Source organism: Rhinolophus sinicus, chromosome 17 (genome assembly GCF_057876585.1).
Source record: "Rhinolophus sinicus isolate RSI-liver-muscle chromosome 17, RSI-T2T, whole genome shotgun sequence".
NCBI classification, from domain to species: Eukaryota; Metazoa; Chordata; class Mammalia; order Chiroptera; family Rhinolophidae; genus Rhinolophus; species Rhinolophus sinicus.
Window position 1 is genome coordinate 169,643,847 of NC_142517.1, and position 25,357 is coordinate 169,669,203.

At 35.2% G+C, this 25,357-nt stretch overlaps 1 protein-coding gene across 4 annotated transcripts in view; it reads right to left on the reverse strand.

The window, feature by feature from the left end:
• Positions 1–11,884: 11,884 nt before the first annotated feature.
• NCKAP1 (NCK associated protein 1) overlaps positions 11,885–25,357 on the reverse strand; it is a 100,384-nt gene continuing 86,911 nt past the window's right edge. For all 4 annotated transcript variants that reach the window (XM_074338987.2, XM_074338978.2, XM_074338988.2 and 1 more), the window contains 7 exons: positions 21,404–21,486; positions 20,876–20,956; positions 17,652–17,745; positions 15,819–15,935; positions 15,112–15,221; positions 13,806–13,895; positions 11,885–12,813 (listed from right to left, as the gene is read on the reverse strand). In XM_074338987.2, the coding sequence (XP_074195088.1) occupies positions 12,697–12,813; positions 13,806–13,895; positions 15,112–15,221; positions 15,819–15,935; positions 17,652–17,745; positions 20,876–20,956; positions 21,404–21,486 (692 nt within the window). In that variant the 3' untranslated portion in view covers positions 11,885–12,696. The remainder of the gene's footprint in view (positions 12,814–13,805; positions 13,896–15,111; positions 15,222–15,818; positions 15,936–17,651; positions 17,746–20,875; positions 20,957–21,403; positions 21,487–25,357) is intronic.

Genomic DNA, 25,357 nt, shown 5'->3' on the forward strand with positions numbered 1-25,357 from the left:
AAATGGGGAGATGTTGGTTAAGGGTTCAAACTTCCAGTTATGAGTAAGTTCTGTGGATCTAACGTACAGCATAGTGATTAGAGTCAATAATGCTGTATTTTATATATATATATATATATATATATATATATGAAAGTTGCTAAAAGAATAATAGGTCTTAAATGTTCTTACCAAAAAAAAAGAAATGGCAGTTATATGACATGATGGAGGGGATAACTAATGCTATAGCGGTAATCATTTTGCAATATGTAAGTGTATCAAACCGACACATTGTACACCTTAAACTTACATAATGTAAAATGTCAACTATATCTCAATAACACTGGGGGGGAAAGACTTTATTGAAAAAAAGTATATCTCAGGGGAAACCTTCCCTTATGTGCTCTATTATAACTGCCTCAATAAATTGGAGATGATTATAGTTTTCTTAATTTAAGTTTTTCATGATTTTATTAGAAAGCAATAAATGCATTGGTAAACTCTGATAGCGCCCTTGAGGATGACTTTTACATTATTCATGCATTTCTCACAATAGACTCTTCATGTCTTTGAATTCTTTTAGTTGGAGTAGGAAATGCAAACAAATCAGCAAATGCACTTAGCCTGTGTCCAGCTGGGTGGTTACAATATCAATTACATCATGAAAAATTCCTCTTACCTAAAAAATTGCTAAAGCTCAAAGGGTTGCAGTACTATTTCTCAGAACAGGGCAGACTGGAAAAGAAAACGTTAGACCCCTTTTAAATATCTCTGGATGCTGACAAAAATTGGCGGGGGAGGGTTTGATATGAGAAAAATAAGTGTTTGCCTTTAAGGCAACATGTTGCCCATTATGTATTAACAGACTGACTTCAACAAAGACTTTCTTATCCATTGCTAAAAATTGACCAACTATAAACAGCCACCAGAGTGCTGTCTCTGCCAGAGCCAAAAAGATTTCCAAATCCTTTCAGCTAAAAAGCCAGCAGAGATCAAAGAGGTCTCACATGAGCTCTCCACATGCCAATGAGATACAAGTGCCATCCTTTGACACATTATAATAATCCTGTTGTGCAGTACTCTTGTCCAATGACCAGCAAAAATAATATATTTGAAAGACAAATTATTTTTTCATTAAAAGAGAGAAAGTATGAATTAGGAAAGTCACATTTAACAAGTTCCATGATCTATTGTTGTAAGTTAATATACTTTTTTTTCTCCATTTATGGAGTTCAGAATGCAAATGCTTGGCAGATGAGCCATAAAAGATAAAACTTGAATGTCACAGTGCAAGTTGACAAAATGATTTATTACTCCTTAGTCATTGGAATAAATAATATATGTATTCTAACACTGACAGTTTTTCATTTTTGTTCTGCATATTCAGCACCAAATTAAAATTTGTACACTAGAGTAATAATGTAGCAAGATTTCAAAAAGAAAGAGAGGAAAGGAATGAAAAACCAAAGAGAATGAGGGAGGGAAAAAAGGAAGGGGAGGGAGGGGGGAAAAATCAGGCCAAAAGTGAATTCTCATTAAGTGTAATTTATAATATTTTATTTGCTAATGGCATCATTCTAATTTTCTATTGCAGTCATATATCCATTGGCCATGATCTATGACACTGAACTTTCACTTGAGCCTGTTTGGTTCTGACAGTACATTGAATAGTCATTTGTTTTACCATCTGCCTCCTCCATCAGATAATGGGTGTTGACATTCTTGTTAGGGTCAAGATCAAATATGTAAAATCTGTCTCCTGCACTATACTGTTAACTGTGACGTATGGGACCATATCTGCTCCTTGTATATACCAAGCATTTAGGTCACAATGCCCCATGCACTCATTCATTCACCATATATTTATCAAGGACATTCTCTGCACAAGAAAAACAAATTAGGTTATAAGAAATATAAATCTGGTCAAATTAATTCAAGTGAAAAAAAAACCAAGTCTGGATGTTTTCTTATCCTCATCCTTTCTGGCTTTTTTCCTTTTCCCTGTGCGTTTACTACCTTCTTTTCACCAGATCAGTTTTCTCTGATACTCTCCTCCCTCATAATCTGGGAGCACAGGAAACCTCGGAATGAATGGCTGTCCAAGTTCTGACTCCATGAGACTTTCAGTTTAAGTAGCTACTACGCCCTGCAGCCATGACTCTAATTTATGTGAGAAAAGTCTAATAAATTACAGCTCACCATTTTCAAATCACTGGACTAAGTCCCCTTGGATTATGTTTCCTCCCTCATTTAATCAGGTCAGGATCAGAGTGTGGAATCTCAGGAGGGAGCCCCCATTAGGAATAGCTCCCCAAAATGAAGATAGACAGGTCTAGTTAAACTGTTTATAGCTGTTAGCTTTGCGTTTATCATTCTGCCCAGTACATGGCACACAGTAGGTATTTTTTAAAATATTTGTGAATCAATGCTAGGATATTACATAATAGATTACTTATTTTAAGTTTTATAATTATGAAAAATGGGGAAGGAAAGTGGAGGGAGATGAAGTAACAGGTGATGAGGTTTTAGACTCTGGAAAGATACAGGCATACCTTGTTTTATTCCGTTTGTGTTCACTGTGCTTCACAGATGTTCCATTTTTCACACTGAAGGCAAAACCCTCCACCATCAAGATTAGTACTCCCTTCATCGTGGTTACCTGGACCCGAGGTATGCCTGTATGTAACACTCCCAGGATAAGCAGAATTAAAGCTGGAAACTTATGTTTCACTTTCCTATTTAAGCATTTCTCTTAAAAATGAAAAGTCTTATCAAACCAGTCTTTGAAGAAACAATGAAAACATCTGAAACAGAAAACGGAGTATACCACATATAATTTCTCGGAAACCCTTGCCCACTATACACCACCTGGAGGACACTGCATATTTTAAGGAGGCCACGACAGTGTACTCGCTCTTTTGATTTCTTAGAATGACAGCAAGGCTTCTATTGTTCATTTCAAGGTTGAAAAAGGAAACAAATACCCCTGTAATAAATTTCCCCTCAGAAAATATGCTGTGAGATAGAAAAGGCTGACGGCTAGACAGATGTTACAGAATCTGTTGGCAGAGATGCCCTTTGCTTCATGTTGAGAGCAAGTAATTCTTCTCTTTGTTCTTGTGGAGGGGCCCCTCCAGTGCCCATGGGAGCATTTATTAGCCTTTCCCCACCCTTCCCTTCAAGTAAATCAATTCTGTAAAAGGGCAATAGAACAAAGACCACATGTGATCTTGTGAGCTGGGAATCTAACCATGCCAGTTGTCAGCGTATGTTGCGGGCACCTCTATCTGGGTGTCCCCCCAGGAATACAGGTAGCACACAGCACATACTTTCAAGGTGACCTCCTTCTCACAGAGACAGTTAAACTCCTTCTGTAGGCTCAGCCTCTGTACATATTTTTAGGAACCTCTACTTCAAAAGGTACAGAGGTTAATATATGAAGCAAAGCAGAATTCCTACAGTAGGTTTTACATGGGGTGGCATGAGGGATTCAGAAGCTATTCTTGAAACACCACACTTGTGTTCCAACTGTAATATTGTGTGCAGATTGCGAATGTTCAGTCTGCTTTTCTAGAAGGTTGTATGGCTTACAGCTGAAGAGCGCAGAGTTGACCTGTGTGATCTGTCCTTTAGACTGGAGTTGTGGTTTTAGTTCACTTGCCAGCAAACCTTGGACTTGGGCTTGGATATGAGAGCGAACACACTAGAGGTTATCAGCTGCTTCCTCTAATCACTTTCTGGGTGCTGTGACCCCCGGCAGCAGGGGCATTCATCTATTCTCTAGGGTGTTCTGTTGTCTTGGAAGCCTAAAAGCCTTGTCGGTCCTCATTGTGTCATCAGTGGCCAAAGGAAATTGCCAGCGCAATCTTGAGACGAGATGAGAAGTTATACTGATAGGATAACATTTCAAGGCTTACTAATCCTTGTGCCTGGCGACACGAGATCATCAGACCAGCTTGAGTAGGGGAGGAACTTCTGCAAAGGGCTAAGATTACAGTTAAGTGTCTCCAAGCTCCTGTTTTTTTTTAAATGCAATACTGACTCTAGTTAGAGGTGAGTAACCAGATTGAAAGGATCATTTCCCTATTTCAGGACAATGACCTGAACAGTCTCTTTGTAAGTTCTAATTTCTCTTCATTGCTCTTGGCATTTCACTTACATACATTCCCAGAAAAAAAATCATTTTTCTGTAACATGGAACACCTTTTTGATCTCTCGCTAATGCTCCCCACCTTTATGCCTATTTATGCAAGCTCAGTCTGCATCTTCTACCCCAAATACTCCAGACAATGTGAATCACCTCACTGGGAGAAATCACAGAATCCACTTCTCTGTGTCACCACTGAGCCACCTCCATTCCAGATGCTGGAAACCCCCATCTACCTGTACCTCATACTGCCCTGCTGCCACACAAGAACAAAGAGGAAAAATAACCACTTGCTTCCGACACGACATGAAGCAAAGAGTATCTTTACCAGTGAAGTTCTGTAACATCTGTCTAGCTATCAGCGAGCTGTGCAGGCTGGAGGTTTGATGAAACAGAAGGGAAATAAACATGACCTCAAGGCATTCCCAGAATCCAAGAAGACACAGATTATGTAACAATTCCATTATGATTCAGTAAGTAGTATAAGAAAGGCATCTGTAAGGTTCATAAGAAACAGAGAATAATGTTCTAAGGAACAGGGAGCTGATGTTGAGCTCTCAAGTTCCGCCAGCTAGACCTTGCATCAGGCTGCACGTAACAACCCTTTGGCTGTAGCCAAACGACACTGGCTGTAGGTAAGAACTAGGAATGAACTGAGAATGTACAACTTCAGCCTGGGAAGTTGTACCTTATTTGCTCCTCAGCTTCAGTTCCAGCCTTTGTAAAGTCTAACAGTTGACTGCCTGCTTCATCATGCTTTCTGGCACCCACAGCTTGTGTATAATCAATGACCATGTGATTACATAGGTAACAGTCATACCTAATTAGTACGGCAGCCTGATTTATTATTGAATATTCACTTTCAAATAAACATTTTTGATGTAACTTGGAGTGAAAAATCTCCCTATGAGCTTTATATGTTGAATTCCATCAGTTTAACTGTAAATGTGCCTTGAGAATGCAATTATTTCTTACATATTTGCTGTAAAGATTTTTTTTTAAAGATTTTATTGGGGAAGGGGAACAGGACTTTATTGGGGAACAGTGCGTACTTCCAGGCCTTTTTTTTTCCCAAGTCAAGTTGTTGTCCTTTCAATCTTAGTTGTGAAGGGAGCAGCTCAGCTCCAGGTCCAGTTGCCATTTTCTAGTTGCAGGGGGCACAGCCCACCATCCCTTGTGGGAGTCGAACCGGCAACCTTGTGGTTGAGAGGACACGCTCCAACCAACTGAGCCATCCAGGAGCTCAGTGGCAGCTCAGCTGAAGGTGTCGTGTTCAATTTTTAGTTGCAGGGGGCACTGCCCACCATCCCTTGCGGGAGTCGAGGAATTGAACTGGCAACCTTGTGGTTGAGAGCCTGCGCTCCAACCAACAACTGAGCCATCCGGGAGGCAGCTCAGCTCAAGGTGCCGTGTTCAATCTTAGTTGCAGGGGGCAGAGCCCACCATCCCTTGTGGGACTCGAGGAATTGAACTGGCAACCTTGTGGTTGAGAGCCCACTGGCCCATGTGGGAATCGAACTGACAGCCTTCAGAGTTAGGAGCATGGAGCTCTAACTGCCTGACCCACCGGACCGGCCCAAAGATTTTCTACTGCAGGGTAGATGCTCAAATTGGTATGCATGCAATTAAAGATTATCTGCAAATGGAAATTCAGAAGCGGTATTTTCATCTTCAGTGCCAGTTATATTGCTCCATCACCACATTTCTAGAACCAAGGTTTAGGGAAATGTTTTTTTCCTTAATTATGTGATGCAGTATATGCATCCAAAAAATTCGCGAAAAAATAAACACGGGCAACATATCTTAGATTTCTGAAAACATCATCCAATAGTGACATTTCAGTTTGTGAGAATGAAATTTTATCATTGCCACTAACCTCCCAAAATTTCAAATCCAAGAGTTAAAGAGGAAATGCCTTTAACTTAGTTGCTAATGGAGAAAAAAGTAAATCTTAATAATTTGATAGCAACTTCATCATGAGTTGCTCTCTGCTCTATACTTCAAAGTAATGATCAATTTAGTAGTTGACAAAGCTGAAAATTAATGAAATTACAGTTCACTGCCTGGCAGAAATTAATGATTCTGAACTACATTAAAAATTTTAAATACAACTGCGTAGTAATAAAATTATGATTTTTGAATAAAATTTGTTCACATATTTTAGAAGCTTATGTCCTATAATGGTAATCTTCAATGTTGGCCTTGGCCAAAAATTAATTTCGAGACTCAACCATTGAGCATTTGGTCAATAGTACACTATGAATGTGACTCAGCCGTATGCCAGTTAAGACATTGCAAACACCAAGGCTGCATATCCAGAACAGCCCCATCTGCAGGTCACCCATTTCCCAGGTTCGTGGCCCTCAGGTAGAGGTTGAGCAGAATGCTCACGTACCAAGAACTTGTCCATGTGTATCTCTCCCAAAATTGACAAACTAGTAAGGTAAGGTCAAAGTAGGTGCACTCAATCAGAAATAATGGCCTTTTATGGCTAGGTTCCTGACTGAATTGCTAATCGATCCTACATTATTTTTTGCTCAGAATGACAGGCCTGAAAACTTTTCTTGGAAGTGAAACATTCCAGGGTTAGGCATGTTTGATCTGTAATGTGAATGACAGCAATGTGTATGGAAAGTTTGGTCAGACAAGAAAGAATGAAATTTTAATGTAAAGCCACTTTCCACTTTGAAAATAACACCAGAGTCAATAAATATTACTTAATTTTCCTGTTAATTCAACAGGACCAAATAACTCAAAACTCATTTTTTACTAAAGGTTAAAACATTTAAAATTTCAAACAAATCCTGTTTTCCATAGACAGATGTCATAGCAATCTTTACAATTCTGAGGGCATCTGTTTATACGGAAATTCAGGCCAAGCCCATCAAATGAAATGATGGCACATGCTCAAGTGCTTATAAAGATGAAGGACAGATTTAAGAAGCTATAGTACTGTAAGGAATATTCGTTCACAGAAGTCTCTAAGAATGACACATCTGAAATCTCCTAAAAGCAAGTCATTATAGAAGGGTGGGTATGATTTTATGAAAATTAACTGCATTACAGTCTATTGCCTGACAGAACTTGGCTTGGTTTAAAAGGCCTGATGATGTATAATAGACTTTACCCTTCTCAGATTAATGGCACAGCGTATCAGTAAATTCAGTTCATTTCCTTCTTTATAACCAACCCATCTTAGATTGGATTTGTGAACTTTGAATTTACAAGCAAACAACAAAGGAAGCCAGGCAGACCAGAAAAAGAAAAGAGCTAGCTAGCTGAATGAGGCTCCCCATGCTCCTTGGGACTGAAAACACTAATTAGTATACTTCTTTCTACTTCTCATACATGCAAGGTTTGTTCTTGCCTTCTGGGCCTTTACCTTCACTATTCTTTATGCCCATTTCTGGTTCCATCTCATCCTTCCTGTCTCAGCCCAAATGTTTCTGTTAGAGGCCTTCCGTGATGCCACTTGCTATAGTAGTGCCCTGAGTGACCCTCTCCCCAGCCCATCATCCTGCACATTCTGCTATCATTGCAGAAGTTTGCGCCTTTACTGTCTACCATCATTCAAATGCACACTTAACGGTAAAAGGGGAACTTCTCAGTTTTGCTCACCATTATATCCAGGCATCTTGAAATACTTGCTGAATGACTGAATGGAAAAGTGGTAGAAACTGATTAGGAGCATGCCAGTGACCAACAGGAAGATCCGGATTGGGAAGCCATGGGAAGCACGTGGCAAGTTGCATGATTACCTCTGGAAAAAGAAGGTGGGGAAAACTAAGAGATAAGTTGGAGAGAAGAAAGTGGGGGAAAAAATAAATAGAGTCCGGCGGAAAAGGAAGTTCTCACTTTAACTGCAAGGTACCGTTTTACTAGCTGGGGAAACACAAACAGCACATAGGTACGGGTGTTGCTGGCTTAAACAAGTTCTCATCCAGCTGATACTTACATGCTCAACCGCATTGCTCCCTCACAACTATCACCACAGCACTAGGCCGAGTAGGAGCCGTAATGCGAGGCTCTGACTTTTTCCTGGACTCAACCTCTTGCTTTAAGTTCCCAGCAGTCTTTCTTTCTGAGTAAATACCAGAGCCCTAGTCTTATGGCACCGAACTTTGGAAAATTTTCCATTCTTTGAGTTAAGAAACTATTAACATTAGCACAACATGATAATCATCTACCTAAAATGTAACTTAAAATAGCACAAAGTTCATTCTAAGCTCCTGGAAGGCAGGGGCAAAATCTTACAATCTTTTCATCCCCAACAGTACAAACATATGTTCTCAAACTGACTAAATAGAGGACACTCTGTGACCACAGATCCTGCAATAGCTCAATCTATAAAGGTAACTATTAAATAAAAACAAATTAATGACAAGTAGGGCAATGATTTCCTCTTAAGGAGCAATCTTAATTATGTTTAAAAAAAACGTGATAGATTTCTATTTCCTCTGTATATTTAATAACAAAAGGTCATTTTACCTAGGTTCCAAAGCATTTTGTAAAACGGGAAAACTCCATAAAATGAAGGCTGAGGTGGAATGAACGACAGTAACTTAATATTAGCAGGAACTTTAAAATATAAAGAGCTTGACAAAGGATGTAATTTAATTGAAAAATAAAGTATAGTATTAATTACATCAACTCAGGAGGCAAGTGCTTATTTCTTTTTGGCCTCTTTTCTTTCTTTTTTGAAAATTATGTATACCAGGCTATTAATATGAAAGGCAAGGAAAGTCTTACAATATTTTGCCTTCTGACTGGCAGATGTTTTTACTTGAAAAGGCCAAGTTTTCAAAACGACAGCTCTGAGAAATGAAGTTAAAATTGGTACATAATCTCCTACATAAAGTATCTAAACACAAACAAACAGCATCTTTCTGAATTAGCTTAATAGGTGTGACAATTAAGTTTGTGAACTTGTTGCAACGATTTTACTACCCTTTTTTTTTTTATCTCAGAGGGATTAGTCATTATGAATTTGTACCAACTGGACAGTTAACCAAGTTTACTATTTGGAAGTGCTGAAAAGGCTTTGTGAAAAAGTTAGATTACGTGAACTTTCTGCCAGAAATTCGTGGTTCTTGCATCACGACAATGCACTAGTTCACGCAGCACTGTCTGTGAGGGAGGTTTTAGCCAGTGAACAAATAACTGTATCGGAACACCCTTCCTACTCACCTGATCTGGCCCCTAGTGACTTCTTTCTTTACCTGAAGATAAAGGAAACAGTGAAAGGAAGACATTTTGATGACATACGGGACATTAAGGGTAATACAACAGCTCTGATGGCCATTCCAGAAAGAGTTCCAAAATTGCTTTGAAGGGTGGACTAGGTGCTCGTGTCTCTGCATAGCTTCCCAAGGGGAGTACTTCGAAGGTGACCATAGTGATACTCAGCAATGAGGTATGTAGCACTTTTTCTAGGACATGCTCACGAACTTAATTGTCTGACCTCGTATGTAATTTATAATATACCTATTTAGCTAATATAAATTTAGAATAAAGGAATTAGAATCTTGGTGTAATTTCAATCTACTGTGAAGTTCCTATTTAAGTTGGATATCTTTTCATTCTTAACAGGTGTATATCCTTTTTATATCAATACTGTTCTTGTATCAATGTGAAACTTGGACTTGCAATGTCCTCTTAAAGTCAATTAAACTCAGTTAGCAAAGTAGCTGTAGTCTAATATTAATTACTATGCACTATTAGCATATTTTAAGTCATATCACTATACTCAAGATTGTACAGGGTTATTTTCAGTCCTAACTATTATACATGTAGTAAAAAATTTACATATGCAGATGTTAAATTAATATTTTAGAAGAAAATCCTTTGAACATTCCACTTAAAAATAATAAAAAAATGAAATGAGTCATTCATTAAAAAAACCAATTAACCTATAAAATATGTATTTATATAATTTATAAATGTAAAAATAAATCTACAAAAAAGATATTCCACCTCATTAATAAGCAAAGATATGCAAGTTGAAACGATTTATGTTTCATCTTTTAAAGAGGCAAAGATGCACTGGCAATAGTGGAGAAAATACACACACAATGGCAGGAGTAAAATTGATAAAATCTTATGGGAGGGAAATCTAACAATACAAATCAAAGTTTAAAGTGTGTACATCCTTCCACTAAGCAATCTTATCTTGTGAGAAATTTTCCTAAGGAGATAATAGACCAAGTTTATCAAGATATAGATAGAAGATATTTATAATAATGAAAAAAAACAAAAAAAACCATATCCAAATGAAACTGTTACATTAGTGATGGTATATGTGGAGACAATAAAAAGAGTATCAAAAGATCTTTCTCTATGACTAAGTGTAACAAGCAGATTACAGACACCCATACATGGTATGACCTCATTACTGTAGAGAAAACAACAAAACCAGTATAGTCCAGCATAAGTTTAGAAGAAAATAAGAAAAGTTAAGACAAGATGTTAAAAACAGTTGTCAATTGACTTTTAACTTTAATTTTCCAAATTAATCTTTTTTAAATTTTTAGGGGGGAGGGGCAGAAAGACTGTGTAAAGTATAAACAGTACACCAGTCAGTTTGGGTATTTGAGAAAGAAACTGGGACAAGACAACTTCACATGATGATGAAAGGTGATCTTTTCTTGGCCTGAACGGAGGTAAATAATGTCTATGTACATCTTTATGCCCTCCCACACATTATCCCAATCAAAGTGCACATACTCAAATGCCTACTTTACCTCTCAGCATATCATTACCAACAAATTATTACTATTCTAGGAGCCTAATATTTCAAAACAAACAGCATTTAATCTTTGTTTCAACTGTTCACTGTGTAATCGGGCTATTTCAAGTCTAAAACTATTCCATGTAAAAATTCCTTCCCTTTAAAAAAAATCCTCACAGAACCACTGAAAAATTTTAACAGAAACCGACAATTCTTCCCTGCTTTAAATACAGACCGGAGATTTTAAAGCATTATAATCTTGTGGCACCTCAATTTCATTTCACTCTCTGTATCTCAACAAAGAAAAACATTATAACTGAGTTCACAGCACCTTTTTAAAAATCTTAACACAAGTTACCAGTGTATTCGTAAGTTGTGAACAGAAGTTCTATATCAGATACAAACCTGTTGGGAAACAGTCTTTACAATGCCAAAGAGCAAAACATCTTCTGTGTTTCCCCCCAAATAAAACCTAACCGGAAAATAAGCCCTTATATGATTTTTCAGGATGACATCCCCTGAACTTAAGCCCTAATGCGTCTTTTGGAGGAAAGATTAATATAAGATCCAGTCTTATTTTCCGGGAAACACGGTAGTTTTTAAACTAAATGAACTGCTCTGCCCACCATACCAACGACCAAGCAACAGGCCCTTATGTCTTTCCCATTCATTACTGATGTAGTTCTCAACATTTCCACTAGTTCCACGATCATTCCATTTTCTTCCTTTCTTTCAAGTAACTGTCCTTCTGGCTACAGATATAATTAGCAAGCTGATGGCACACACGTTTCCTTTTAGTTCTTGATTTTTAAAAAATGTTACGTAATTTTATTTTCTATTTTTAATATTTTTACCAGTGGAATGTTTTTCAAAACATTTAAACAAACCTTGTAATACCTGACCTGGTATCAAATGCTATACTTAGACATTCCTGAACTAAAGTTTATTTTAAACTAAGTTTAAACTAAAACTTTCATATTATTGAATAAATTTCTGAGGATCCCAAATTAAAGAAATCATTCAAAATGTAATACAGTCTAGTGTTTATTTTATGTTATGGCAGGTACACTTGAATTTCAAAAATTTAAAACATATAAAAAGTGGTTAGGGACTAACATTTGTATCAACAGTTGATAAATGTCTAAGATTGTTTATTATACAGCAGGGTACAATCGTAGTGCTAATGCCAATAGGGCACCATGGAAGTTAGTCTAAAAATTATCACTAGGCTTTATACAAGCAACAACATATGCTGCTGTTTTAGAATTTCGGGACATAGTCTGCTTCTAATGCTAAGCAGTCCTTTAACATTTCTAATGTTATACAGTGTTATAGTATTTAGTTTGGCAAGTGTTTCAAAATAAAGTAGAAATGTATTCATAACATCACAGAAATGCACATCCAGTTTTGTTTTCAATAAGAACCATAGGTACTGATCAGAACTCTTCCCTATATGAAATAATTTACACACGGATGAATGCTATATCACTATCTAAAATAATCACTAAATACAATTCTTTTTCAGAAATAAACAAGCAGAGGTTTTTCTTTTTCATTATCAAATATCAAAAACATATAGATAATGTATGTTTTTCAAACAAATGATAGTCTAAAAGTATAGGAATAATTTCTGTGAATTCGGTGAATGTGCAACCTAAATCAACCAAGTATATTGCAGTACAACCATATTAAGAAACCAATGATCAGAAAATACAACCGTATGAAAGAAAGAAATTTATAATCCACAAAACTGTTTTTCAGGCCTTAAGGTAAAATAGCTCCACAGTTTACAGGTAAAACCGAGGCAACAAAAATGCGTGCTTCTCTTCAATAAGTAGATATTTTATGCAGAAGATGTAACACTTTGCTTGTAGACAGCATGGTATGCATTTCTCAGCAAGACATAAGGAAAACAAGATTCCAAAAGATCCATTGTCAGGAATGGGGATTCCTGAACAATCTGAAAAATTCCAAAAAATGTGTCAGAATTCAAGTTATTTATAATGCTAACATTTACTGACAATAAAACATAATTTTATATTGTTTTTATTTGAAATACACAAATTATTTCCTTTTACTTTAAAATCTGAAATGTAATTGTGTTACACAGTATATGTTATCAAAATGCTTAGAAATCACTACTTTTCAATTAAACCAATTTATCAATTGTGCATTTTCAATGCCCTCAACAATTTATTATAAAAGACAATATAAACAAATTTAAAATGTGGAACATATCTTCAAGTCTAACTGGAGACCCAAGATTAGGCTAGAAAGCCAAATCAAACATAAAATCAACTACAATTAAGTGGAAAGCTGTTAAGTTCTAGAGGAGCTCAAAAGGGAAGAAAGATTAACATAGGCCAGAGTAATCAGAAAAGTCTATTTGGAAAAAAATTTGAGCTATAGAGTATGGTGAATCATTAGGATAGACAGAAATCTCTGCAGGTAAAATAAATTATTTTAAGTGAGTAAAGAGTCACATGGTACAAACAAGCATGGCTGATTCATAGACAGTGAAAAAAGGAACTAAGTATAGAGAATTACAGGAAATTTTATTAGATTTGGAGTATTTTATTAGATTTTATTTTATTAGATTTATTAGATTTGGGCAGAATGGAGTCAGAATACAGAAAACTAGAAGAGTTGAAACTGATACACTGGGAAACTGTAAGGCCCAAGTGTTTTCCAACAGGTTGAAAAAACTATTCATAAAGAATACCTTGTAGGTAATGCTAATCTCTTATTTTTTTGTTTCTTGATATGATTACCATGTGGTAAAATACAAGTGATGTAAGCAATTTTTAGAAGGTGTGTGGCTTGGGTGAAGTGAACACAAGGGATCACTTTGTTATTTAAGCTCTTTTTGTTATTTAATCAGTTAAATGCCAAGAAAAGACCATCTCGAATAACTAAAACTTATTTGCTAATAAAAATTAAAATGAGACTTACCATATCTAGCAGTAAATAAACAGATTCTCTATTTCTTGTTGTTGTTTTATCTGTCTCCTGGCCAATTTTCAGTAGACTGGAGGATGCAAGCTTAAAAGTACACATACATTTTAAATACATTTTTTAAATGAAACGTTCAGCAGTTACTTATTTTCAGTATGCTTCAACTTGCAACAGATTTCAATAATTCAGTGGCTATATAGATAATGAGCAATTAAATAAATAAGCTTAGATTCTTTACATTCAAGCAATGATTTAGAGAACTGTTTAAGGTATAAACACAAAAATAGTAAATGCAATCAAATATTCTTACTGGTCTTTAAAGCTGATTTTTTCCCCCAGGTCTAGTCCTTAAACAAAAAAAATTATTTCATGTAATGGCTCTGTGCGATGTCAGAGGGATAGTGGATGGGGGAAGGGGGGGCTCACACAGTGTGAGGGATATAAATGATAAACGTCTAAGTATTGCTTTGTCTTGTGCACCTGAAACTAATTAAAAAAAAAAAATGATTTCAATCGATATCTGTAGTAACTGTATTTGTTAGTTCCCAAATAAGGAACTTTCACAATGGGAACACTGAGATTAGGATACTAAGTCTTGAATAAAGGAAATAAATTGAAAGAAAAATTTTAAATCTTAATACTGTTTGCTTTGAAATAGAAGTTGTTTTCTCAAGTTAACAGTGTATTTGCTTTATAAATTAAAAAAAATTTTCTAAAATGTTAACAAGATTTATAACTTGAAAAGAAGCAAACATTCTAGTGTTCATTGCATTATGATGCATCTCTCCTTATAGTAAAATATGGAAAAAGCACATTGATAAAGAAAGAGCTACACTAACATAGAAACAAAGAGACACATACTTCATGAGACTATAGAGTTAGCACAACTATCCTCTTTTTGTAGTGAGTATTATTATTATTTTTGAATTTGTCATCATTAACAAAGGTCTTTCTCCAAATAAATGGAAAAAAGTAACATTCTCTTAGCGGGAACAGTCTCTCTGCCTCAATTTTCCTTTGGTTTGTTTTTTCCTGTTTCAAACCCTAGGTAAAATTCTAGGGTACTATATACATCAGCTTAGGAAAAAAAAGGTCATATTGCAGAGCTCTAGAGATGAGACTTCTAAGTCAAAGGGAAAAAAAATGCCAAATTCCTTGTACTTAATGCCCTGCCCTCATCTGTTTCTCCTTCCAAACATTTCTTAAATTATATTAATCAAGAGAATTTATTCTGCTGCATCTCACAGCTATTTTACATTTTCTTTATAAAATGTCATGAGGATTGCTACTAATTTATACATACCGCCAAAAATTCTTTAAGACGGTCTTCGATGCTTCCTTTGTGAATTGTAAACAAAGCTGCAGCGATCTGGTTGATGGCTTTGGCCAAGCAATGTATGTTGTTGCAGTGCCCTGAAAAAGCGCAAATAGGGTTTGTGGTTTCTGTGTGACCCTCAATATGAAAAAAGACACAAAAGGCCAATCATTAATGACCTCACAATCTACATAAATAGCAGCATGATTAAAAGCAGGGTTGGGGGCATAACCTGCCTTGCTCTCCTTTCACTTTTATGAAGACTAATGCTTTCGAAAGGTAGCAAGAGAGCAACAAATGATTATGTCTTTATTGAACAAGCAAACTTTTAAAAACTTCTAAAAGAAGTTTTAGATCAGTTTTGTATTGTCTTGGACACTTAAAAAAGAAGTGCTTAGCTGCTTTACAAACATTTTCTCATCCAATCCTTAAAACAGTCGTAAGAGTTGGACAGTCCTTCACCACCCCCGACCCACACATTCAGGTTCACATATACATTTCATATACGTATCAGGAAACTGGGGCTTAGAAAAAGAAAAATCAAGGTTACACAAACAGTAAGTAGTAACGCAGCTGGCAAGTGGCAGAGCTTAACCCACATTTTATTATAAAAGAACATCAATTCCCTGAAAAGTATCTACCATATCAAAACTCATGACTGTTCCCATTGCCAAACAACTCTAAACCGCCGTTACCTTCTATAGCAGGGCTGTACTGAGACATGACGTTACTGGCCAGTGTTGGCAGAGACACTGCCACAAAGACCATGAGGAGGCAGGCGATTTTATATTCTTCTTCTGGACTTATGTTTTCTAAGGAAGAAAAATGAAAAATAAGACCAAGGTATTTCTTTAAGATTAGTTAAGAGTTGATAATCAAAACCAGAAAAGGCAAATTTTAATTTTTGTATAAGATATTTTACCGAGCCTCTACAGAGCTAATCACAATTTTGTTAAAAGAAATATAAAATAAATGGAAATAATATATATTACTGTTGACTATTATCTATTACTCAGCATATTTCAAGGACCACTAGTATTTTTCCTTATTTTCCTTTTTTTTAATTGCAAGGTTATAGGGCAAGAAAATATAATTAGGATAACTGGAATCCTAAAATTTCCTAATTAAACACTGATGATAAAATTATTTTACAAGAAAATTCTATTTATTAATATTAAAGTTTAGAAAATTTATTATCTCAAATTTACTCTGTACAATCATCCAAAAAATCCTTAAATTTTTCTAAAATAGATATGAATGTAATTTGAAATACACTATTTAAAAGATATAAATGTGTAAAGTGGACTGGATTTCCAACCTCTCCATTTCAGAAGACAGAAGGAACCAGTCATATATGAAAATAACAACCATTGCCCTAATTTTTTAAAGATACGATCCTTTCTAAAATATTTGCTGTACTGTACTAAAATTGTGGGTTATCTAGTACCTGGGAACTTCTATTTACCCTACTATTCACCACCCAATATAACTAAGAAATGAATGTAAGGGACAGAATGTGTTTTTAAAATTTGGTTTTATTATGAAAATATAGCTGTAACAAATTAGTAACAGTAGTAATTATCCATGTGGCTATAATTAACATACTACATGAATGATAAAAGAAAAGGTAATGGTAAATCAAAACAGAACTGATGACTTCAAACACCACGCTACAGCAAAGGGCGAGGAAAAGGCATTTTACTACCAGAAACAGATGAAATGTTATTTACTTTGTAGACAAACCTAGAAACAGCTATAGAGCATTCTGGATATTACATTTCAATGGACTGGACTAAAGTCTTTTAAACGTTTAATATTATATAATAATGTACACTCTTTACGGCAAGCAGCTCTAGTCTGATTAAAAATAGGCTTTATTTCCCCACCTGAAAAAAATCTTTCTCTTGATTTTACTCATGCCTCAGGCTACTATAATTTTATTTCTTTGTTCCCCTTTAGAGTAAAACTCTTTTGAGAGTTGTTTTATACTTCTTATCTCTAATTCCTTTTCTCCTATTCTCTTTTAAATCCTCTCTAATCAGCCTTTGCCCTGGAAACTCCACTGATACTGCTCTTATCAGCATCACCCATTAACTCTACATAGCTGATCATTCTTTTCCCTCTTTCCTGGAAGCTACTCTTTCCTGGTTTTTCTTCTCCTTTACTGGTTCTTCCTTCTCAGTTTCTTTTTTGGTGGTACTTCCTCTTCTCCCTAAGCTCTTCAAGTTGTGAATGTCCCAGGACTCAGACCCTGATTCTCTTCACTTTTGCATCTACACCAAATAGATTTAGTAATCTCAGCCAGTTTTATGGCTTAAATGATCTAATCTGTATGATGACTATGCTGTAACATCAGCTCCAAAGACAGGAATCTTTGTCTTTTCTCACTGATATATACTACCTACCAAAAAAAGAAAAAAGCTTGACATAAAGTGGGAATTTGAATAAACAGGTAAGTATCACATCTATATCTGTGTTGCCCTGGTAATTTTAATTAAGATTACTACATATTTACTAATGCATGTTACCTGATTTTTGTGAGGAAAGAGCTACGACCAAGGCAGGATCAATCTCGCAAGGTAATCCAGCAGCTGATGATAATTCATACACATTCATTGCAACCTGATAAAAAATACAAGAATTAAAAAGCAAGAAATATACTAACAAATTTCTGAGAACTCTCACTTTAATAAGAAAAAGATACACTGTTTAACTTAAAGTCTGCTTACAAAAACACTAGAGAATTTTGGAAACCTGCCTGAAGCAAGAACTACTGCACAACTAACCTACATTGAATACATGATTTAGTACTTTGTGTTGTGCTGCTTATAACTTCCTGATGTTAGGCCAAATAAAACTTGTATACTTTCTGTGGCAAATCCCAACAGAATCATTTTAAAGTTATTATTTTTCTTGGAAGCATGAACGCAAAATATCAAGCCAAAAGAGATAAATAAATTAACAAAAGTGAATCAAAATTACTGGACTTATGTTCATACTTGTTTAACGAAAAATTATAGTGGCCTAATCATATTTATAAATATGGTAAATTACTTATAATAATCGATGTTTTAGGGAGTACTGACTTAAAATCTGATAAAGGAATTTCTAATGACTAAAGCAATAATTGCCATGGATTAAGTTCTAGATAATCATTTGTTTGTGATCCATTACTCACTCTAAGCACAAAAATTAACTCAAAATGGATCACAGATCTAAACATAGGTGCTAAAACTATAAAAAACCTAGAAGAAAATATAGGCATAAATCTTTATGTCTTTGGTAGTCAATGGTTTATTAGAGGCAATAACAGAAAAAAACAGATAAACTGGACTTCTTGAAATTAAAAATTTTTTTGCTTCAGAAGACACTGTAAAGAAAATGGAAAAACAACCCACAGAATGGGAGAAATGATCTGCAAATTAAGTATTTATTAATGGACTTGTACCTAGAATATATAAAGAATTCTTTTATCTCAAAACGCAAAAGGTGAACAACCCCTATGAAAAATGAGCAAAATATCGGAATAGACATTTCTCCAAAGAAAATATACAAATAGCCAATTAGCACATGAAATTTTCAACATCATTTGCCATCAGGAAAAGACAAACTAAAACAATGAGACTTCACACACATAGTGTATGCCACTTCATACACACTAGAATAGCTATAATTAAGAAGACAGATACTAACAAATATTGACGAGGATACAGGAAATTGAAACTGTCATACAATGTTGGTGGGAATGCAAAATGGTACAGCTACTTCAAAAACAATTTGGTTGTTTCTCAAAAGGGTAAACACAGAATTTCCACATGACCCAGCAATTCCACTCCTGAGATATACCCAAGAGAAATGAAAGCATATATCCACAGAAAAAAGGGTACATGGATATTCACATTATTTATAATAGCCAGAAAGTAAAAATAACCCAAATGACCTATCAATTAGTGAATGAAAAATAAAACGTGGGCTATAGCCATACAACGTAATATTATTTGGCAATAAAAAATGAAATAATAATATATACTACACATGAATAAACCAGAAAACATTATGCTAAGTGGAAGAAGCCAGTTCCAGAAGACTAGATATTGTATAATTTATATGAAGTGACAGGAATAGGCAAACCTATAGAGATAAAATTAATTGGTGGTTGCCTAGGGCTGGGGAATGGGAAGAAATGGGGAATGAGTGCTAGTAAGTACAAGGTTTCTTTTTAGGGTGATGGAAAGGTTCTAAAATTGATGACAGCTGGACAACCCTGTGACTATATTAAGATCCACTGAATTGTATACTTTAAATGAGTCGATTTTATTATAGGTGAATTATATCTCAGTAAAACTATTAAAAAATGTTTTTTTGTTTTTTTTTAAAAGTAGTAAGTTCTGCTTAAAGTTTGTTGTAATGAAATACAATTATGTCTTGTGCTAAGAGAACTGGATGGTTGCTCAGAATATTAATTGTTATTCTCATAATCTGTACACCAGTGTCTTCTCAAGGACTGATTTGTCTTTAACGTCTCTTACAACTTTTTTTTTCTACAGTGTTTTTATTTAAGAAATAATTTTGCACTATTCATAGTTTTCAATCATAAAATCATACGATAATCACCGATCTCAAATTTTTATTCTGTGCAAAGCACTATGGGAGAAACAAAAATAAAGAAAACTAGGTTTTGGTATTCAAGAATAAATTTAAGGGGAAAAACACAAGTATAACACAAGGCAGAATGCATTTAATTATACAACGAATAAAAAAAGTTTTCTGATAACACTAAGAAAAAAATCTTTATCGTCACTGGGGGATCAAGGAATGTTTTTTAGGTGGCACTGAATCAGGTTGTGAAAGATAAGGAGGAATTTAAAAGGCAAGAAATAGAAAGCGGCAGGATTTTCAGGTAGAATGAATTAAGAGGACAAAACAGATAGATGTGAGAATGCACACAGAAAAATGTAGTTATCTCATAGAGATACATGAAGAGACGGGTAGAGTAAGAAAGGGGAGAGAGTAGAGGATGGAAAAAGCAATGGAAGGTAAGTCTTAAAATGTTTGAGTGGCATCAATTTGAGAAGAGACCTGAGTGTCATACAAAATAATAAAGAAATAACTTTTTTCAGTAAGTGCTTTTAGAAATTTGTGAAACAGAAAATCATCACTCCAAGAAACATGAAAGCTTGGAAAACATAAAAGCTTTGAGCTTTGAGCCCTGATATGGTAAATCATTGCTGGCATTCGATTAGTGGTTGGATTTCATGATCAATAAATTTTCAAAACAGAAACTGTGGACTCCTGTAAAGCTACCAACCTTCTATCTTTCATTTATTAAAAAGACTATTAAAAACATTTAAAAATTAAATAGCCTATAAGTAACACCCTTTGATAAGATTTTTTAAACATCAATTTAAAAAACTGAATTTAGCTTTATTTTTAAAAAAACAACTCTTATGTCACTGGCTCATTTTTCTCATTCTGTTTATGACCATGTATAAACAACTATCAGTTTAAGGAAAAAAAACACTGGTATCAACCCATTTTACGTTACTATAGGTGACTAAAGAAAACTGGCTTTCAAAATGCCTTCGTGGTATTTTGGTGCTGAGCTCTCACAGATGCATTTTCAAAGGCAAGCATGCTAACTGATCACTCTAAAATCAAAACTTTACCGTATAAGACTTATTAAATTTTACTTTACATTTAATGTAAATATTTCATTTGAGAAATTGTAAAATCCAAATAGAAGTTTTATTACCTTCATATCAGTTTCCCTTGGAATGTGATCCTTGAAATCTTCAATTGAGCTTACAAGAAAAGGAATGTGGTAGGACAAGACCTAGGCAGGACAACAAATAAAAAAAGTAGAATTATTTTTAAATGGCAACCTCCAAATTCATGAAATATTACCACTCAATTACTTCAAATTTTCATAAAAATTATTTTACTTTATTTTCATGTGATTTTCTAAAGTACTAAGACACATAGAAATGATATGTATTCAATGCTAAACTGACTATAGTCAAAATGAAAAGTGCTTTAATGAAGAGTAAAACTGAAAAAGTAGTACAATATTTAGGCAAGTTATACTCCCCAAATTTCAGATACCAAAACAAAAATAAGTTTAAATACCTTTAATTTCTCTGTACTTTATTTTAGATAACTATGAAAACTGGCATTTTAATTATATCACTGCCTAATATAAATTCAATGAGTAACTTTTAATTTCTGGGAAATTAAAATAGATTATTTGGATATAGGATATGTACTTATAATAGTTTCTTACATCTCTAAGTGCTTCTTGAGCCAATGAGCGGAAGGATAAAATTACACCAATTATTGTCATCCTCTTCAAGACACTGTCAACAGCTAAATTTGAAGAAAGGGGAGAAGAAAAGAGTGTGAACTGGATTCTTTCTTACCCTTGGAGAAAACATTTAGTCATAAAATTCCCATGATAAAAGGCACAACTAATAGCAATTTGATTATAAGAAATGATTAAAGAGGCAAATATACTGAAAGCTGATTAAAATTAAGAAAATTATAGTTTACTTCAAATGCAGTATACTCTATTCTTTAAAATGGTTTAGATGGTTCACCAGAATCTTGAAAAAAATCACATAGGTAGCCACCTGTATAATCCTATCTCAGAAATGGTAGAGGTAGGAGGAAAGAGAGACTAAGGGGAGAAGAGAGGAAGCTGATCAGAGTGGATATGAGTTAAATACTCAAATGACCCTGAACCTGAAGATGCTGAATTCTTAAGTTGTTGAGGTCCTATCCAGAAACAAAACATGACTATTGAGGTCACAAGCAGTTTTGGCAAGAGCAGGTTGCTAACAATTATGAATGGATTTGATCACTTACATTTTGATTACAGGGCATTACTCTGGAAATCATTACTTGGTTAACGAAATCAAGGGAGATTAGGATTAAAAGGATCAATACCTTCATATTTTAAAAAGCCAACAAACACTTATTGAATTACTCCCCATATGCAAGGCATTGACTATACAAGAACACAAATAAACAGAATGATAATCTAGACCTTAAGGAACAGTCTCAGTGAACTATCAAGAAAACTAAGAAAATAAGATCCCGTTTATGTGAGAGAAAAAGATGTGTTTGTATACACGTAATACATTTCTAGAAAGGTGTATAGAAAACTTAAGTGTTGTTACCTTTGAAGAGTAGGACTGCAGAGAGTTGTTTTGTTAGAAAGTAATTTCTACCTCCTGTATATTTTCTTTAAAGCTTTATGAGTATCTTTTATTAAAACACATGAACAGGCCTAACGTAAGTCAAAATGTGATGAGAATTAAAATAGTGCTAAAAAAATGATTTAGGACACAATTACGTTATAAATTCCCTATAGCAGGAACCAGTCTTACTACTATTTATATCAATCTCTTGCACTCACCAGAGTGCCTGAGACCCAAAATATGAGAAGACATTCAATGGTTATTCAAGAAATGAGACTAGGAAATTATTGTCAAGAAAAGGAAAGAAGAAATGAGGGTGAAAGGAAAGATTTCTCTGAGAAGAGGTCATCTACGTTGGGCATAAAGGAGTAAGAGAAGGGCATTCCAAGCGAGCAAACAAAATAGCAAACCCAGAAAAAGAAATGACAGAGAATAAGGTGAATAATCAGAAACTAAATAGTGTGATATCATATACTTCCAAGAATTTGTTACCCAGAATTTAATCAAATAAATATGCAAAAACTGCATCTCAAAACCTCCTCTTGAATATGTACAACAATGACAAATTAAAAATTCTGAGAAGCTTCACAGTAAGAAACATTCTTTAACTTATTGTTCAATGAGTTATTTGCCAAACCTATTTGAGAGGTGCCATGGGCACCTCTCCTCATCTCCCATAATTTCCATTAACATCCTAATGTCTGTGTCACCACAAAATTCATTAAAATTCTAACCCCCAAAGTAGATGGTATTAGAAGTGGGCCTTTAGAAGGTGCTTAAGCCATGAGGGGTGGAGCCCTCAAGAATTCGATTAAGGCGGTAAAAGAGACTCCAGAGAGATCCTTAGCCCCTTCCATCATATGGTCTTGGACTTCCAAAACTGTGAAGAAATAAATTTCTGTTGTTTACAAACTACCTTGTCTGTGACATTTTGTTGTAAGAGCCCAAATGGACTAAGATACATCCCAAGAAACTAATGATACTAGAACAGTGGCTACATGGGCCTGGGCCAGGCAAAGAAAAGATAGTGGGGGGGAAAGGAGGGGAAAGAATGGCTAAATGTGAACTTAATCCAAATGTCTTTTGAATGCCATGCTATGAAAAGAAATATTTAAAATTTTGACTCTGAATGTGGGAGACACGTTAGAAACAGAGGATTTACTACTGTTTGTTAGGAAATCATGACTATAATTCACCAACGATGATAATGCCTTAGGAGAGCCACAGGAAGAGATTTGGGATTTAAGAGGTTGGATGAAGTAGGAGTTACAAGTTCAAACATCTACAGCAGGTAACATAAAACAGTGAAGGAGACAAGGTGAAAGACGGGGCCGTAAGTGGGAAAAAACAGAGAAAAAAATTTCTAAAGGGGGCAACTGCAACTCAGGTGCAGCCACGTGGGGAAATACTGCCCAGGTTTCTGTTTTCGTTTTTTGGTGGAGGGAAACCAGACATTTAGATTTTCATGCAAAATATCCCATTTTGAAAATAATGACCCCAATTTTTTTTTTTAAGCTTAATGCAGCATAGGGCCAAACAAAGCACATTTTGAGGCCAAATTGACCCACCAATTTGCAAACTCTGATCTGCAAGATACAGCTATTAGATGTAGAATACGACAGGAAGAGGAAGGGAGGACACCCAAGTTTTCTTGTGTGAGTCACTAGGTGGGTGGCAAGGAAATAATGAAATGGTCAAGAAAGAAAGAAGATCAGGCTTTTTCTCTCCGCCCAGTTACACCTCTCACGAGGGGAAGATCCTTCCTGTTCCAGACATGTTGTGAAGTATCGATGGGCCATATACGTTAAGACGTCTAACAATGTTTCTCAAACTTTAGTGCAAATTAGAGTCACCTACTGGGCTTCAGCAATGTGATTCAGTAGGTCTGGCTGGGGTGGGACACAATAATTTACATTCTTAACAAGTTTCTAGGTGATGCAGTTGCTTGTTGTTTCTGGTCCACCAACCACACTTTGAGATCCCCTGGTCAAACCTAGCACTTCGGTGTTAAACATCTGGAGCTCAACAGAAAGAGTCAAGGCTGGGGATGAATATTTAAGACATATTGATAAATAAGACTAGATATATTTCCCCAATAAGATTACAGAACAATGACTTAAAAAAGAAAAAGAAAATAGAGGTAAAACTATTGACATATGAAGAGAAAAAAATAAATAAGGAGAATAAAAGAGATAAACACTACAGAAAAATCAAGTAGAATAAGTGAGGCAGAAGGGTAAAGTAGCCATATTATAGTATTAATATACTGAGAGTAGAGAACTGGGGAGACGAAACAGTGAATACAAGCTAGTTAAAAATTAAAAAGTTTGGCAATATGAAGAGTGGTAGGATGAGTAAGAGGCAGATTTAACTACAGACTTAAAAAGTGTCATTTCACAAGCAGTACCTGGGCTTCCAGGGAGCAGAAGACTTTCGAACCAGTGAAATTGCTTGGGATGATGAATGTAGCAGACAGTCAAGGGTATGATAGTACAGAGGAGGAAGCAATTAAAATCACTATCAAATTTTATAATCCAGAATGGATAAGTAAGCCAGGAAGAGGCTGATTGGAAAATTAGAAGGACAGCACAGTTTCAATGAGCTACAAACAAATTTTAATAAGGAGTGAAGGAATGGGAGAGCTGGAAGACATGACTATGGTCTGAGAGTGGAGTTTCAAATTCAAGACTTTACCATTGCAACAAATTCAGGTGATAACATCCAAAGCTCAAAGGTGTTTAGAGTCAACTGGTAGGTTTGTAGATGGTGGCGAGGCAGAGCAAAAGTGAGTAGAATAAGTTTGTAAAAGGAAGAATTACTACTGCAAGAAAACACGAAAATAAAGGTCTGTGACATGGGAGCCAGTAAAGTCATGAACTTAACCTCAAGAAACACAGTGTCAGAGACTAGAATGTAAGGAATAGGGACATTATTAAATTTGCTCAAGTCACATATTTAGAAAGCCTAATACAGAAAATTAATTTCAGATTGCCTCCCAATTCAGAAATACTTTCAACAAATTACACTGCTTTTTCTTT